At 39.7% G+C, this 14,495-nt stretch overlaps 2 protein-coding genes across 13 annotated transcripts in view; one reads left to right on the top strand and one right to left on the bottom strand.

Moving 5' to 3' along the window:
• Positions 1 to 1,605: 1,605 nt before the first annotated feature.
• Positions 1,606 to 9,687, bottom strand: NMNAT1 (nicotinamide nucleotide adenylyltransferase 1). Its single transcript, XM_087755795.1, has 5 exons — positions 9,543 to 9,687; positions 5,945 to 6,119; positions 5,277 to 5,460; positions 4,435 to 4,580; positions 1,606 to 3,104 (listed from the first exon to the last, which is right to left on the bottom strand). Exons 2-5 carry the CDS (start codon positions 6,066 to 6,068, stop codon positions 2,704 to 2,706), a joined length of 855 nt encoding a protein of 284 aa, XP_087611921.1. The 5' UTR covers positions 6,069 to 6,119; positions 9,543 to 9,687; the 3' UTR covers positions 1,606 to 2,703.
• LZIC (leucine zipper and CTNNBIP1 domain containing) overlaps positions 9,311 to 14,495 on the top strand; it is a 33,098-nt gene continuing 27,913 nt past the window's right edge. For 8 of the 12 annotated variants that reach the window (XR_015704408.1, XR_015704409.1, XR_015704410.1 and 5 more), the window contains exons 1-4: positions 10,327 to 10,430; positions 11,558 to 11,693; positions 12,782 to 12,880; positions 13,555 to 13,650. Coding sequence is in view for 9 of the 12 variants with exons in the window: in XM_087755799.1 (XP_087611925.1) it covers positions 10,330 to 10,430; positions 11,558 to 11,693; positions 12,782 to 12,880; positions 13,555 to 13,650 (432 nt within the window). In the remaining 3 variants the exon portion in view is untranslated. Of the gene's footprint in view, positions 9,418 to 9,469; positions 9,613 to 9,650; positions 9,783 to 10,286; positions 10,431 to 11,557; positions 11,694 to 12,781; positions 12,881 to 13,554; positions 13,651 to 14,495 lie in introns of those variants that run through there. The other 4 variants (XM_087755801.1, XM_087755805.1, XM_087755803.1 and 1 more) reach the window with 4 other exon arrangements.

Consider the following 14,495-nt stretch of genomic DNA (forward strand, 5'->3'; position numbering starts at 1 on the left):
GAGCAGAACCAAATGCTGTGATGTAAAAAAAAAAAGCCTCATTTTTGTTTGTAGAACACCTGTGAATGTGTTATAACTCTTTTATAAAGAAGTTCAGTGAAGTGCATTACTCATAAACCTTACATTTTCAAGTATATAGATTCTCTTTTAGATCTAGTCCACTCTTGAAAGTTATACCTGTCTAACATTTTTGAATAGACCACATCACTGACTGTGATGCTGATATTTGTAACTGATTGGAAGAGCAGATTGTCAGTGTGTGCTTGCTTCTAGTGTTCGAACAGGCAGGTTTCTGGATCCTACTAGTAAAATAGAAGATCCATATTCAGCAGTCAGTGTAATTTTTGAACAATGTTCTGTTTTGTATAGACAAAACTGTACTGACATCATTCTACCTACTTAAAAATCATGCAGTCATCAGACATCAGATTTGCTTAATAACAGGATGACTAAAATTAGCATATTACATGCCATTTATTTTATTGAAAGACCCATCACACATAACTACACTAAAACCCAGTGAAATATAACTGTTTGAAGACCAAAGCTTTATAAAACATCCTATTGAATTTCCAGTTTCTCTAAAATTACACAAAGTGCTGGAACACACACCAGCATCATTATTTAGAAGAATAAACCTAGACTTGAAGTGCAGTTTTACTCTGAAAAGTGACGACATAAACAGGGTGCTTTCCCATTAGAAAGATCTGCTCTGTTTATTCAGAAGCACACTGGTTGGCTTGAGTGCTGAAAATCAATCTTGCCCTCTATTCTTGTCAGTCATAGATAGACAGCAAGCAAAAAAGAAAAGTAGATGTTGTCCTTTCCTATGCACCATCAATAATATAGTTCTCTTCAATCAGTTATGGCAGTTTGTTTGCTAAGGGGGCATAATTTATTCTTCAGTATCTTTATTACTATTGATGATAAATGAACTCCGCCTCATTACCAAAGGACAGTGTAAGCTGGCCTGAGCTCTAGGGGAAAACATGGCAGACTGAGCACATTTGATGCAGGGATCACCAAGGAAAACACCTAAGAATCCTTGATGCTACTTTCTGTCACAGTGCAGTTACAGATGCACTTCTAAGTTGTGGCTTGATTTTATTACACTAATCTCCTTGTAGATTCTCTGTAGACAGCCACCTTTACAGGCTGGAGCTAGCAGAACACGTATGTTCTAGTCTATGGTAATTGCAGAATTTCATGTGGTGCTCCAAGTTTGCATGCCCGCTGCTAGCTCCACTGCAGGTCATGAGTTTTCCTGATAGTGTCTCGACTCCTCTGCTGGGTTTTATACAAGCCTTACAGGCCCTAGAGCCACCCATGATGTTCTGTGTTTGACTTCTGGCTTCCAGACTCCCCCTAAGCTCCTAGGGAAGCCTACACCTCTGCCTTAGCTCTTTGGGGATCGCTTGCCCAGGGAAGGAGGGTGACAGGTTGTCACGGTTATGATCCTGGAACATGTCCCTGGTTCTAGACTTGCCCAACAGGATCTACGTTTCCTGCCCCGAGAGGCTCACATTCTGCGGGATTTGTTGATCTGACAAATGTGAACAGAGTCATCTCATGGAGATCATATGAAAAAGCTGTTGACCCATTAGGTAGCGTCTTGGAAACCTTGATGTTTTTAATAAGGCACATAATCCGAACAAAAATGGGATGACGGCAAATAAAGGGAGGTAGGATTTTATCACCATGACATTCACAGTGCCTCTCTAGTTTATATTCACATAATACAGACAATATACTGTTAGATTCAAAACCAGATTTCTAGCAAAGAAAAACATTTCACTTACGTACAGTCTTAATATTCTACGATTTCTTCTCAACTCCAGTTACAGAAAACAATTCTGGCGATATACATTTGGCTCAAAAGTAAAAAGCTCATTTATTATTTGTAATAAAGGGACGACTGTCTAAGAATCAGTGCAATGACACTATTATTCATTTCCATCCATCAAATCAATGGCTATAAACCAGATTCTGAAATAGGTCTGTCCTTCGATGAGGAACAGTGCTGAGCTTAACATACAGCTCTGGAAACATGAATGGAAAAGTAAAGCACAAGGCATTTCTGAGAGCAAACTGCATGAGAGCAGACAAGCAGGCTGCCTGTTTGAAAGGCAGGCAACTCAAAGCATGGTATATCTAGTACCACTTCAGCCAGGAGTAAATATTTCCCTTCCAGGATAGAGCTCAGTAATTTCTTTGAGGTGCACCACGTGTTGGCAATTTTTAAAAAAAATCAGTTACATAGATTTACTATCAGTAAGTGTTACATTTTGAAATTAAATGGCTTTGTTAAGACACTGTAAGTTATTAAAAGCATTTGTGGTAGTATTTTATAAATAGCAGTCAGAGCAATCTGAGTTAAAACTAATCAGAGCATTTTCATTTGTTTTGTTTGTTAATTTGTAATTCTTATATGCAAGTGTGAATTCTTATACTTAAGTTCACTGCACTGTGACAAAATGTTTAAATGTGAAAATCTTATTGTTCAATTTAAAAAAGAATGTGTAGGTCCAATTATTGAGTGCACCAAACCTCAACAGCAGCTACATATGTACTAAAGCCACAGAATTACCCCACTATTTATGTAAAAAACAAACAAACAAAAAACCAACCCCCCAAAACCACATTTTCCTGTACCAAACTGTAGCTTTTTTCACAGCAGACAGTAAGTTGGTTGTATAGTGCCTGTTAGTTCTTGGAATCACTTGCATGTTTCTGTAAGGGAGCCAAGACAACTCCAGCATTCCTGTCTTCACTCTCTGAACTATACAGATTATTTTTTTCTATATATGCTTGAACTACATCAGGCACTAGGTAACGAATGCTCTGGCCCCTCCTCAGTGCTCTCCTGATCTTGGTGGAGGAAATGTCACTTGCGATCCATTCTTCCACAAGGTGAATGTTATTCTTATACCTCCACAAAATATCAGATTCATAGATGAATTTCTGACCGCTGTTTCCATCCCTACTGATGCACACCAGGCCATGATTTTTCACAATTTCAGTGATGTCCTCTGACTTCCACAGATTGGGGATCCCAAAAGATTCCAGCATGTCACTTCCACAAAGCAGTTTAACCTGTGGGACACCTTAAAAAGAAAAAATAAGTAAGAAACAGGGCTTGGTATAGGCCACCAGATTTTACTTAACTTGATGAGGACATTTAATTTCTAGGCTACATCTCTGTATCTTTGGTTAAGATGAGACAATGGAATAAAATAAAAAAAAGATTCAGAGTATATAATCTATAATTAGTAGCCTCAATACAGGATTTTTCTGAAAAAAAGGTTATGGGAGTCCCTTCGTTCAAAAGTACTGGAAAATAAACTCTAATAAGCTCATTTAGCCTTGGGGTGAATCAATCACTGTGAGGATCAAAGTAAAAGACAATATAGACAATATTCCAGAATAGCTAAGTATGAAAAAATACTGTAATGCTGTTTGTTACAACTTTACCTGACATTCCACAGGGTTACAGAAGAAGAGACAGCTTTTATGGGACAGGGGCAGAGGGGATTATGTAAAAGGAAAGAAAATACAACTGAAAAAAACCCCATAGACGATGTGACCGACTTCAGGGGACTCTCTTCCATACTATGTTTTATAGGGAATCTACAGAAGCATGCAGATAGAAAACACCTTAAAGTAATGGAAGCAAAATTGAGAGTGCTACACATTTGCAGCTTCCAGTAATGTCACAGGGTGGTAGGAATGTACTAGAACATCTGTCAACGCAATACGAAAAAAGCCTGCCTGATGCAGTTGGTCTTTTCTTTGAATACATTTACTTTAAAACACAATCAATTAAACAGTAGAATTTGTAAAGGTTCAAGGGAAGAAGTCAGGCAGAAGTCAAGATTTGCTAATATAAGATTAAGATGGTCATTATGCAAGGCCGTTCCAATTCTATGTGAATATATATACTTGTACATGTTAAGCTGAAGAACTAAAATTAAGATCTAAAAGCCACAAGCAAAACAAATAAATGCTACCTAAAATTACAAAGCCAAGCTACGTCTGTTGTATGAAGTTTTAAATTACAATTTTAAATGATCCTGTACCCAGATACATTTGGAATTTCAGGACTTAATCCTGTCCTTTCTTTCTTCAGCAACTTATAATATGATCCAAAATTCTCAGCTGTAACTACAGTCTAGCAAAGTTCTGTAGGTAAAATGGATAGCTCAGACCTTTTTCAGTTCAAATATCTATTATCTTGAGTATTTTTCATGCCCTATATATTTTACCCTTACAGTCATCTTGTTACAAAGCCTACTGCTTTATGCTGTGGGATCTAAGGGAATAAACTTATTCGGTAAAATCAGAAACAAGAACCAGCATAAAAAAAAGTTACTCATCAGCGCAATTCCCTTGAAATAGCAAGTATTGTTAAGCATTTAATTTGCAAACAGACTTAACTTTTTATATCTGGACTCTGATTTTTCTTTTTAACGGGGTCATGCCTATTTGGTTCCTGCTTCCTCTTCCGTCCTGGCTTTGTTAAAGGTATAGCATTCTGCAGACTATTAGTGGAATCAGGAGATAAAAGCTTTTGATGATGGTACCTGCAAAACAGATGTATTTTAGGTATTTTTAAGATGTAGGAGAATATAGGGAAGAGTATGGCCTACTAAATCATCTTTCACCACTTCCTCCTGCAGTACTTTCACAGACAATCCATCCAAGAACTGATCTGCTGGAACAGGGACTTGTGAGAGCTGGGACATAAGATCGTCAAAGTGCAAAGATTTCAAAGCAACAACTACAAGGTAGGTTTGTTTCTTTTTTAATAAAAAATTGTTTTAAAAAGAACCACCTCAGTGAAGTAGCAGTGACTGAAAGAGTAAAAAACGTAAAACTTAAGAAAATATATTCCTTCAGACAATTCTCATGCCAGCCTTTAACTACACAAATGGGCAGCATAGCACAATCAGAATCAAATGAGGGAAGCTTGTGTAGCATGTGTCTACCCTATTCTAGTCTCTTCTCGTTCGTCATGAATACCTTTTCAGCACAAAAACTGAGTAAAGCCTAAGAAACAATGTATCTTAAAAATTGTTCACAGGCTCATTTTTTGTACCTTTAGGATTAATGGTGCAATCTTTCATTTATGATGCTCATATAAATAGTACTTCTGAATTCACTGAGTCTATTCATATGATTTGGGGTTAGCCTGCTATTATCCTAACTTGTTAGAGCTAACACCATTCCTTATCCTTCTATACGTTCTTGAGACTTTTTAGAGTTTGGCTGAAGAATACCTTAAAACTTTTAGTGTTTCCAACCACTCACTCTGGCTGCTTTCCCAATCATCAACTTCCACCCAATCCGAGTTTTTTGTAGCTAGTTTTGCCATAGTTACTCGGTGATTCGCACTGATCAGACCTTTCTTCTTATACGCATCACCTACTGGTGAAATTATTCCTTTGATTACTTTGTATTTTCCTGTGGAAAAAACACATCACACAAGAACATGAAAAGTGGTTGAGCAAATGTTACTTCCACTGTATTGTATTTAAACTATTATGTAAGCAGTATTCACGGCAATCTCTAATAACACCAACGCCAGCTCTGATAGCCAGCCCAGTGGAAAAGTACAGCATACTTCTGCCATTGTGCAAGACAGCACAATTAAAGATCTAGTACAATATGTTAGAAAGATATATTTCTATAAAGAAAAACTATAAACCTCATGATTTAGCTCATTAAAATTAGTAATAAGCAACACATATGTAAGACACTTCTCTCATGTATTTGGCCTACACGATTTTGTATGATACATATACGCATACTAGCTTCAACATCTAATTAGTAGTTCCAAAAATATCTGTCGCTGTCAAACCGGCATTCATATACACAAAATACTCATCTTAACATTTAAGTGTCTAGTTCTCAGAGCTGTTCTGAATGGTATAAATAACCATCCTACCTGTTTCATGAAAGTAGTCTTTAGCCAGCTCAAATAGCCTTAGATGCATGTTGGTAATGGGATTGAAGGACCCACAGGCCAGCAGTACTACTTCAGTCTTCTTGTCAGGATCTTCCGTAGCCATTCCTCGCAGCTACAGAGCCAAGTGGAGAATGGTGGTGCGAGTTACCAGCCACTACAAGAAGAGACCAGATTAAAAAAGTTATTCCTACTTATTTGTGCTGCCAATAAGCGGAAGATTTCGAGATCAAATTGAACACTGTATTTTCCTTCCATCAACATATGGCCTGTGATTGTTCACGTGATACTGCATTATCCAGTTTTTAAGAGATTATGACGACTGCCTCTAGGTCTCTCTGGTTATCCCTGGATAGAGGTACAACGAAAGAAGCTGAGACAACAGTGGCATTATATTGCAGAAAGGAGGATGGATGAAATTCTTCTGTGGATGGTAGAAATCAAGGATGTAGAGAAAAGTGAGTGTGTTAGGAAGAAGACATATGTAATAGAGAAGTGAACTCAAATTTGCCTTGCCCATGTATTATCAAAGCAGCTGCAATTCCCTCCTATATGCAAGAGGAAACATCTTTAAAAATGAAATCACTGAAAACAGGCTGCTTGCCTGAAGAGAGGACAGCGTACTGTCCACGCTGAAGAAAAGCAGCTCATGCAGAAAAACTTCCTGAGGAGAGATTATTTGTCCTGATTGCAGGACAAACTTTATTAGAACTTCGCAATTTTTTTAAGATGCCAATGCCAATCAGCTGCCAAGAGACACATCTGCAGGGAACCTCCTTATAAGTAACTTCCTTACTTCTAGTGCTTACAGGGGGGAATAGAACATCCTATGACAGTTCCCAGTGCTGCTACTCTAAATAGCAGCAAGTCTTTTCAGCAAAATCTATAGAACTAACATTATATTGCATTAAGTTCTGGAGGAGAGGAGGGTTAACATTTGTTCATTTGGGATTTATTTACATTTTACATGCCCTTGGTATGTGGGAAGAGAGTGCTACGGACTAAACATGAAAACAACCAATCTACTTTGTGTTGCAGAAAGTAAGTGGTAGCTGTACCAGCGGAACAGATGATAGAAGAACTGTGAATTAAAAAAAGTTTAGTGAAAGCTACAATACCAGATTTTTTTTCCCTTTTTTAAAATACAACAGCACTGTTCCAATGTTGAACTTCAGTTTCAGAAAGCTGCTTAAGAACTGGTGAGAATAAGGAAATTTCACTACTTATCTTTTTCAACACTACATGGATTTTTGATTCTTGGTGTTCTTTTCTTTCATGAGAATATTCTGGCTTGCCAAGATGGTTTCCCCTAGCCTGGCCCTGAACAAATGAAAACTGGAATATGTTATGGGCCACTCTCCTGCTGTTGCTGTTTGTGAGATATCCGAGACATCCGTGTTGAGCACTGAACAGTCTGCCATTGTTTCTACAGCAACATCACTGTCTGGAAAAATCCCACAAGGTCACCCTCACATTCTCTCTCCTTTACAAAGAAGCTGAGTGATGTTCACAGCCGCCACAGCGGTGAGAGATCATCACAGCTAAATCTTGTAACAGCTACTACGTACTAACATCAAATAGCCCTTGAATAAAAGGAAGCCTTGCAAGGCTTCGCATTTTGCAAGTGTTAGTACTGTTCTGTGCTTTTTAGAGTTTCACAAACTTTTAAAATATTCTTTATTACTGCAGAGTAGTTCAGCATTTGAAGGGTTTGGTGTTACTTGGCATGCAGTCTTCATAGGGGCATCAGCCAGAAGAGTTACTATGGGAACAGGCAAGGAAAGGAGTGAGACTTGCCTTTGTAATGCATAAAGCCCTACTTTCTAAAGAAGTGACTCATGCTGCAAATTTGAAAAGGCTTGATTTTCTCCTTTAAAAAAAAATGCAAGGGCAAAAATAATAGAAAATTTTAAGATGAAAATATATAGTGCCTTTTCTGGAGTTAGTCGAAATGTCCAATCTTCAGAAACAGGCAATTACTGCGTTGTAAACTCACCTTGTAGCGCTTCATATCTGCATAGAAATTGAGAACAGAAGTAGAATTTAATAGTTGGCATATACCCTCAGTCTTCTAATTTGCATTGACATCCTCTGCCTAGCACTGTTTTCACAGAAAACAGCTGCACGGTTGAGGTAGGGAGCGGAGAAAATGACAGAGGTGTCATCACGTGATTACCTTCACTGTTATGTCGTAACCAACACAGCACCATCAGAGCTGGCCTCTGCTTTGCATGACACGACCTTCACAGAGCTCTAACTTTTTGGGGAAAGCTATGCAATTTGCACATCCCAGGAGAGAAAAAGATGACTAGGTTCCAGCGATGATGAAAGCCCAGCCGCTGCCTGAGCCGTATATGGAACTATGCCTATTCTTACTGTATAATAACATAAGTAGTTTTGATGAATTATGTATAATTTGGCACTGCTTGACACAATTCTAATTATTGATTGCAGTTTGACCACTAGATCCAAACTGGCAGCCCAGCTCCTGCTATACAGAGGTGAAAGAAATCTGTATGCAGGTAAGTGTTTAGTTTCACAAAACTGAGAACAGTCTTAAAATAATTAATGCTATCTTATGCCAAATATTAATGAAATATTAGCAAAACCTGTCTACAGAGACTTAAGAAGGGGAAACAAAGTAAAATGGCCTTCGCTCAGACTTTCCGTAAGGGCAGGACATCCTGGACCATTCTCCCTTCTTCAGAAGGAAAAATGAGGTGCCCTGTGATGCAGTCCTTTACATATGTGCTTATATATAATCTCATCATGCTTATGCATAATCTTACCAGTATTTAGTGTGTACTGCTTGCAGCCCTGCTAGTGGTTACCTGGATTGGACACGTATTGGCACCAAAAACCATCAAAGGATGCCTGCAGTAGGTTTTGGCATGGTTCTGAAAACCAACCTGTTCGTTTCTGCGGATAAGCAGGTAATCGTGAGTATGCTCTGGTCAACCTCATCTATATTTCAGAGATAAATATTTATTAAACATGCTTATATGTCTGTAGAATATAAACATGATTAAATATTAAGGTTACGGCTGTTGCCGGGAGCTCTGGCATGCTAAGCACGCCAGTTTTCGGTCCGTTTCAGCAGCCTCCTCCACGCCGCCACCGGCCTGCACACGGGGACGGCCCCCAAGGTGCGGTGCGCAAGACCAGGCCCCAGCCCAGCCAGTCCCCCGCCGCCGCAGCCCCCACCGCGGGCCCCGCCGCTGCCCCGGGCCGGGCCGGGCCGGGCCGGGCCGCGCCCCGCCGCGCCGCGCCGCGCCGCCCCCGCTTACCGCCCGCGGCCGCACCGCTAGCTCCGCGCAGAGGGGCCGCACTGGGCGGGGCGACGGCGCGCTCTCATTGGCCCCGGCGCGGCGGCGGCGCGCTCTCATTGGCCCCGGCGCGCCGGAAGCGGTGCCCGTGAGAAGCGGCCCGCTCCTGCCCGCCGCGGCCTGCCCCAGGTGAGGCGGCGGCGGCGGCCGGCCTTGGCGGCGGCCAGGGGGGTGCGCAGGGCCGGGGAGGGCGGTCGTGGGCTCCTGCCTGTGCGTGCGGCCCTGCCTGCAGGAGGGGGTCTGGGCGGACTCACCTCCGCGAACGGCGGGCGCGCAGGCGGGAGAGCTGGGCTGGGGCTCTGGCCTCGGGGATAGGCGGGACTGGTATGGTGCCCAAGTTCCTTCTCGTTTCTTCTTCCCCCGGACCTCCTCTTCGCTCTGCTCTCGCACTTTTCCAGCGGGGAGGATCGCATTTCCCTCTCTGTCTTCCGGCTTCTGGGGCCCTTGGCGTCAGCGCAGCCGTCGGCACTTGCTGGTCCACGGCCGCGGAGGCGGTGCGTTCCCCAGGGCTGGCCCGTTGATCGCTGCCGTCGCCTAGCTGCCTGCTCCTGTTTGACACCCAAAGAAGCAGGGGGTTTCCTCTAGAGTGCTCTCGTTTTCTACGGCTAACGATTCTGTCTGAGGTGTTTGCATGCTTCAGACACCTTGCATCCGGGTTGTTGTCTCTTAAATGGTTTCCCAAGGGGCAGTTGAAGGGTAGAATCCGCTGTTTCGTACAGCGGGACCTCAGTATTTCAGTAATTGCTGCTTGGTTTCAAACTTGTTTCTTTTTATGTGCTCTAGCTGTTTTGAGTTATTACCTTGGTGAACTGCCTCTTGCTACAAAGATAATCCCGTAGAGCCAGCCTAACATTTCTGTATTTCCACTGCAAGGATCTTTAGGTGTTTTGGTTAGACGTTCCATCATCAAGATACTGCATAATTTTCTTGATACTTGGAGCATTTTAAAATAAGTTTTACGTTGTTGATGCACAGCAATAAAACGTTCTTTCTCCTAGGAGTGTCATGTAACAACTTAAAATTTTCATGTGAAAACAGAACATGGCTTCAAGAGGAACAACAGAGACCAGTAAACTAAAACAAAACTTGGAAGAGCAGTTGGATAGATTAATGCAGCAACTTCAAGATCTGGAGGAATGCAGGTAATAAAAATAGACGCTTTCCTCTTACATGGTAATATTTTTCTTAAGTGATTGGCGGAAGAAAGTGGTACCTTTCAAAATTCTTGGGTTTTTTGTTTTGTTTTTTTTATTTTGTGTTTTGCTGCAACTTTACATTTTTGAATTAGGTAGGATGTTTGTGCCAGGCAGTAAAAATTATTTTAAAAACCCTTTCTTTTTATTAAGGTTGTTCTATTTATCATCATCTTGAGGAAAATGTGGGCTGAAATACTCATTACTGTTTTCTTTGAAATTTTATATTTCAGTGTGACTTTTTAACTTTTAATAGCTGTTCACAAAACTCACAATTTTTATATGGGCTTTTTTAATAGCAGTAGAACAAATAGATTTTGTGTCTATTTTGTTTTGTCTTATAATTAAGGATGTTTGGGTTTGTTTTAGTTTTTTTTTTAGTTTGTCTAACATTTTCCTGTGATTTGTTTCATGTGATTTTGTGTTAGTTTTTTGTGGACTAATAAAATTTGAGGTAGATTGAATTACCAAGGAACAGGGTTATTTTTCTGTTTCAGTACTTGCACTTAAACATTCTGTGTGGTTTTAGATGCTTTCTCTGACTATAACTCTAACTTGTCCAAGCAGTATGTATTTTTTTCATGAACAGTTATAACTGCTAAGGGTTGGTAGTGCTGTTCTTTGAGTTGGGCAAGGTTTAGACAGCAGGATCAGTTATTCCTGAATAGCTTGATGGTTTTTGGGTGAGAAGATGGGCTTCTCAGATAATTTCATTCACCGTAGCTTTGAGCAAGACAATCTCACTGCATATTTTTGTGGAGAACCAAAATGCACTTTTAAATATTGTATCAGGTGTTGGGTATCTCGTAGCTGCCAGGGCCTTTTTAATACAAGTGACTTCATACAAACAGCACAAGTGCATGGGTGGCTAGGAGGTGGTGCAAAACCAAGAAAACTACATATGTGTGAGCTAAATAACAGCTAAGAGGGCTAGAGCAGAATAATCTGAACTGAGGAGAATGTTTTCATTTCTCACTGAGGAAGCACACCTCATGATATTCCCTGATGTCTTTTTCTCCATGTTACATCTTGGGTTTAGTCCTATGAATTAATGTGTCTTGTTGGATCCTCTTTAGAGAGGAGCTAGATGCAGATGAGTATGAAGAGACCAAAAAAGAAACTCTAGAACAGCTGAGTGAGATCAATGACTCCCTGAAGAAGATTATGTCTGGAGATATGACTTTGGTGGATGAGCTCAGCGGGATGCAACTGGTAAGGATGATGCGTTATTAGAAATAGTTCACATTCTGCCTGGACTCAGTGAAACAGAAAATAGATACAAGTTGTTCATTATAATTTTTAGACAAGCGCATGTCTAGTTCTATGTATCTAATGTTTTTATTATTTAATATATGTGTACATATAAAAACTTGGTTAGGTCTCTTCATTTTACAAGGAAAAAAAATATTGAAGAATTATAACCATAACTCTGTAGAAAAAACTGTGGGAAACTGCAGGGACTAAATACATCAGATACTTAATATTAGAAAATAACATAAAATAATACAAATTAATGTAAAAGGTGTGAGGGATAATCCAGGACAATATATATTGTGAGAAATAAAGTTCATGCCTATTTGTTAGAAAGCGTAAAGATAGCATTTCCTGTGCTCTTATTGCTCATTTGTATTTTAGAGATTCGTACCAATCCAAATGAAAAGGCTGTAAGAGTGACCGTGTACCTTTAAGTTCTTTTAGTGAATTGATCTTATTTTATGCCAACTTCCAAACTTTTGATCTATTTTCTCTCTTTTCAAATGTTTAATTAGAGCATGATTTCTTTCTCCTGAGCCCTATGTTTTAGGGGTTTGTTTCCAGAGGGATCATGATTTGTCCAAGCATAACTGTGGTGAGATGTAATCATAATAGTTTTGATACTATGTAGAGGATTTTGAATAACAGTAGGAGATTTACCTCATCATTTACATTCTGCTTACCCTTAGAAGAGCTGTAATCGTCAGTGTGGGCATTAAAACTGCTAAAGATAGCATAGCATATCCACTTGTGATGTGCTAGTATCAGGAAGATGTTGGAAATTATTAGAAATTAAGACCTGGACTGTAATGAAAAGTTTCACAGCTCTTTCTCGGTGTAGTTGCACTAACTAGTGGATTTTTCAAGCCCTGCATAAAGGTCTCATATTTTTTCATCTCACTTCCATGATTATGCAAAAAAAGAAAAGCTCTCTTTATCAAGTGATTCAGAGGATACTAATGATGCTTTCCAGCCTTCATTAATCTTGTCATGCAGCTACAGCTTGTGACTATTAGTTCTGGTCATTCTTGCTCTTTTCCTTGCAGGCAATACAAGCAGCCATCAGCCAAGCATTTAAAACTCCGGAAGTAATTAGAATGTTTGCAAAGAAACAACCAAGGCAATTGAGGACAAGGTTGGCAGAGGTGAAGGTTTCTGTTTTACCGTAAAAACTGTTTATTTGACCTAGACTGATTTAAATATGTGATGATTGCAAGGAGAGCACCAAGTGTGTTAGAAAACTTGGTGGCAGTGTCGTAAAAAGAAAGAGAAGTTCTTTCAGAATTTGTTCAGTTTTAAATGTTCGTTGAGGTAATGGAGACAACAGTGTGTATTTCTTGAATTATCTTCTATCTTCCTGCTTCAAAAGGAAATGTGATTAGCAGATAGTGAACTGAGTATGACTGTAAATAGAAAATCTGAAGAGTATGAATCTGTATTGAGGGGCTGGAGAGTGCACTCAGTGCTTCAGAGATGTAGACTGAACTTGAGATCCAGATAACATGAAATGAAATGTGATTCCTCCATGTATCAGTGATATGTGAATCCATAATTTTGAATGAATAGCAGTCTCTGATTGAAAGAGATTCAAGTTTGGAGAAATCAAGAATGCTAAGGTTAGGTGCAAAGAGTATTTGCAGAATGGTCAGAAAAACTTCACGGCCATCTTTTAAATTATGGGTAGCTCTGTCCCTTACTTCCATGGGTACCATTCTTACTGTTGATATTTTTAGGCTGTTCATTGCTCATGCTGTTGTGTTGAGTGAAACTAATGGGAAGCTTATATATTTTGACTTATTTTCCCCCCCCTGGCATACAGATGGACCGAGACCTAATCGTTGGGAAGTTGGGACGAGACCTGTACACACAGCAGAAAGTGGAAATCCTGACTGCCCTCAGAAAACTTGGTGAGAAGGTAAGGTGTTGGTATAACAGTTAGGTGAATAGAAATTTCTGTCTATATATCGAGGAGGAATTTGAAATCGTTAAAATAAGAAATTACAACTTTTGTTTATGAGCAAATAATAAAATGCAGCTTGGTTTTGTAGTACATAAATGTCCTTCCATCTTAATGCTAAGCTTTCTGAAACACTCACTACTGAACATGTATCAAATAGTATTGTACATTTATCTAAGGCTGTCTCCACTTCAAAATGCTTGCTTTGGTGGGTCATATGAATGAATCACGTATAAGCTGGTATGAGTTGATGGTATTTATAAAAGCTACGAAACAAGTCTTTTACTGGCTAACTACCAGCTATCCACCTGGCAGGAACTATCCAAGACTCTTGACATACATTGAGCTTTAATCCCTTCTGTATTGGGGGTAATACCTACCTCTTGCTGTAAGATAAGTAAATTGGAGAGATGAGTATAAACTGATTGTTTCCCCAAGGAGTAATCAGTGGCAGAACGATCCCTGTTTTTTACCACTAGAGGGAGGAAGAGAAGTTGTTACTTCATTTTGTTGATGGTGTATGAAGAAAATGGGTTGCTGTGTATCTCTGTACTTAAAGTTTCTTAGGAGATGAGGGAATGTAATGGAAAAGATCAAGTGCAGTGCTTAAAGAAGCTGCATTCCAAGTAGATGATATTAGCAAATGCTTTCCCTCAGAATATTTTTATTGCTTGGCTGTCAGAGAAAAAAATGTTTTGGAAATAGGTTAAAAGGCTAGTTAAGATTGTGAACTGAACGCATGAAGATACGTAATCCTCGTGGAGTGAGTTCCTTGGATCACTTCAGACAAGCCATTTCACCAT

Source organism: Nipponia nippon, unplaced genomic scaffold (genome assembly GCF_047370975.1).
Source record: "Nipponia nippon isolate SJK-2023a ecotype South Korea unplaced genomic scaffold, ASM4737097v1 scaffold_19, whole genome shotgun sequence".
In the NCBI taxonomy this organism is placed as follows: Eukaryota; Metazoa; Chordata; class Aves; order Pelecaniformes; family Threskiornithidae; genus Nipponia; species Nipponia nippon.

What these genes read in the sequence shown, in the direction of transcription:
- NMNAT1 (XM_087755795.1), bottom strand. Translation starts at nt 6,068, where the DNA reads ATGGCTACGGAAGATCCTGACAAGAAGACTGAAGTAGTACTGCTGGCC. An exon ending in AGACTACTTTCATGAAACAG is followed by an intron (nt 5,461 to 5,944) that starts GTAGGATGGTTA and finishes TTTTTTCCACAG; the next exon opens with GAAAATACAAAGTAATCAAA. An exon ending in TCAGAGTCCAGATATAAAAA is followed by an intron (nt 3,105 to 4,434) that starts GTTAAGTCTGTT and finishes TTTCTTTTTAAG; the next exon opens with GTGTCCCACAGGTTAAACTG.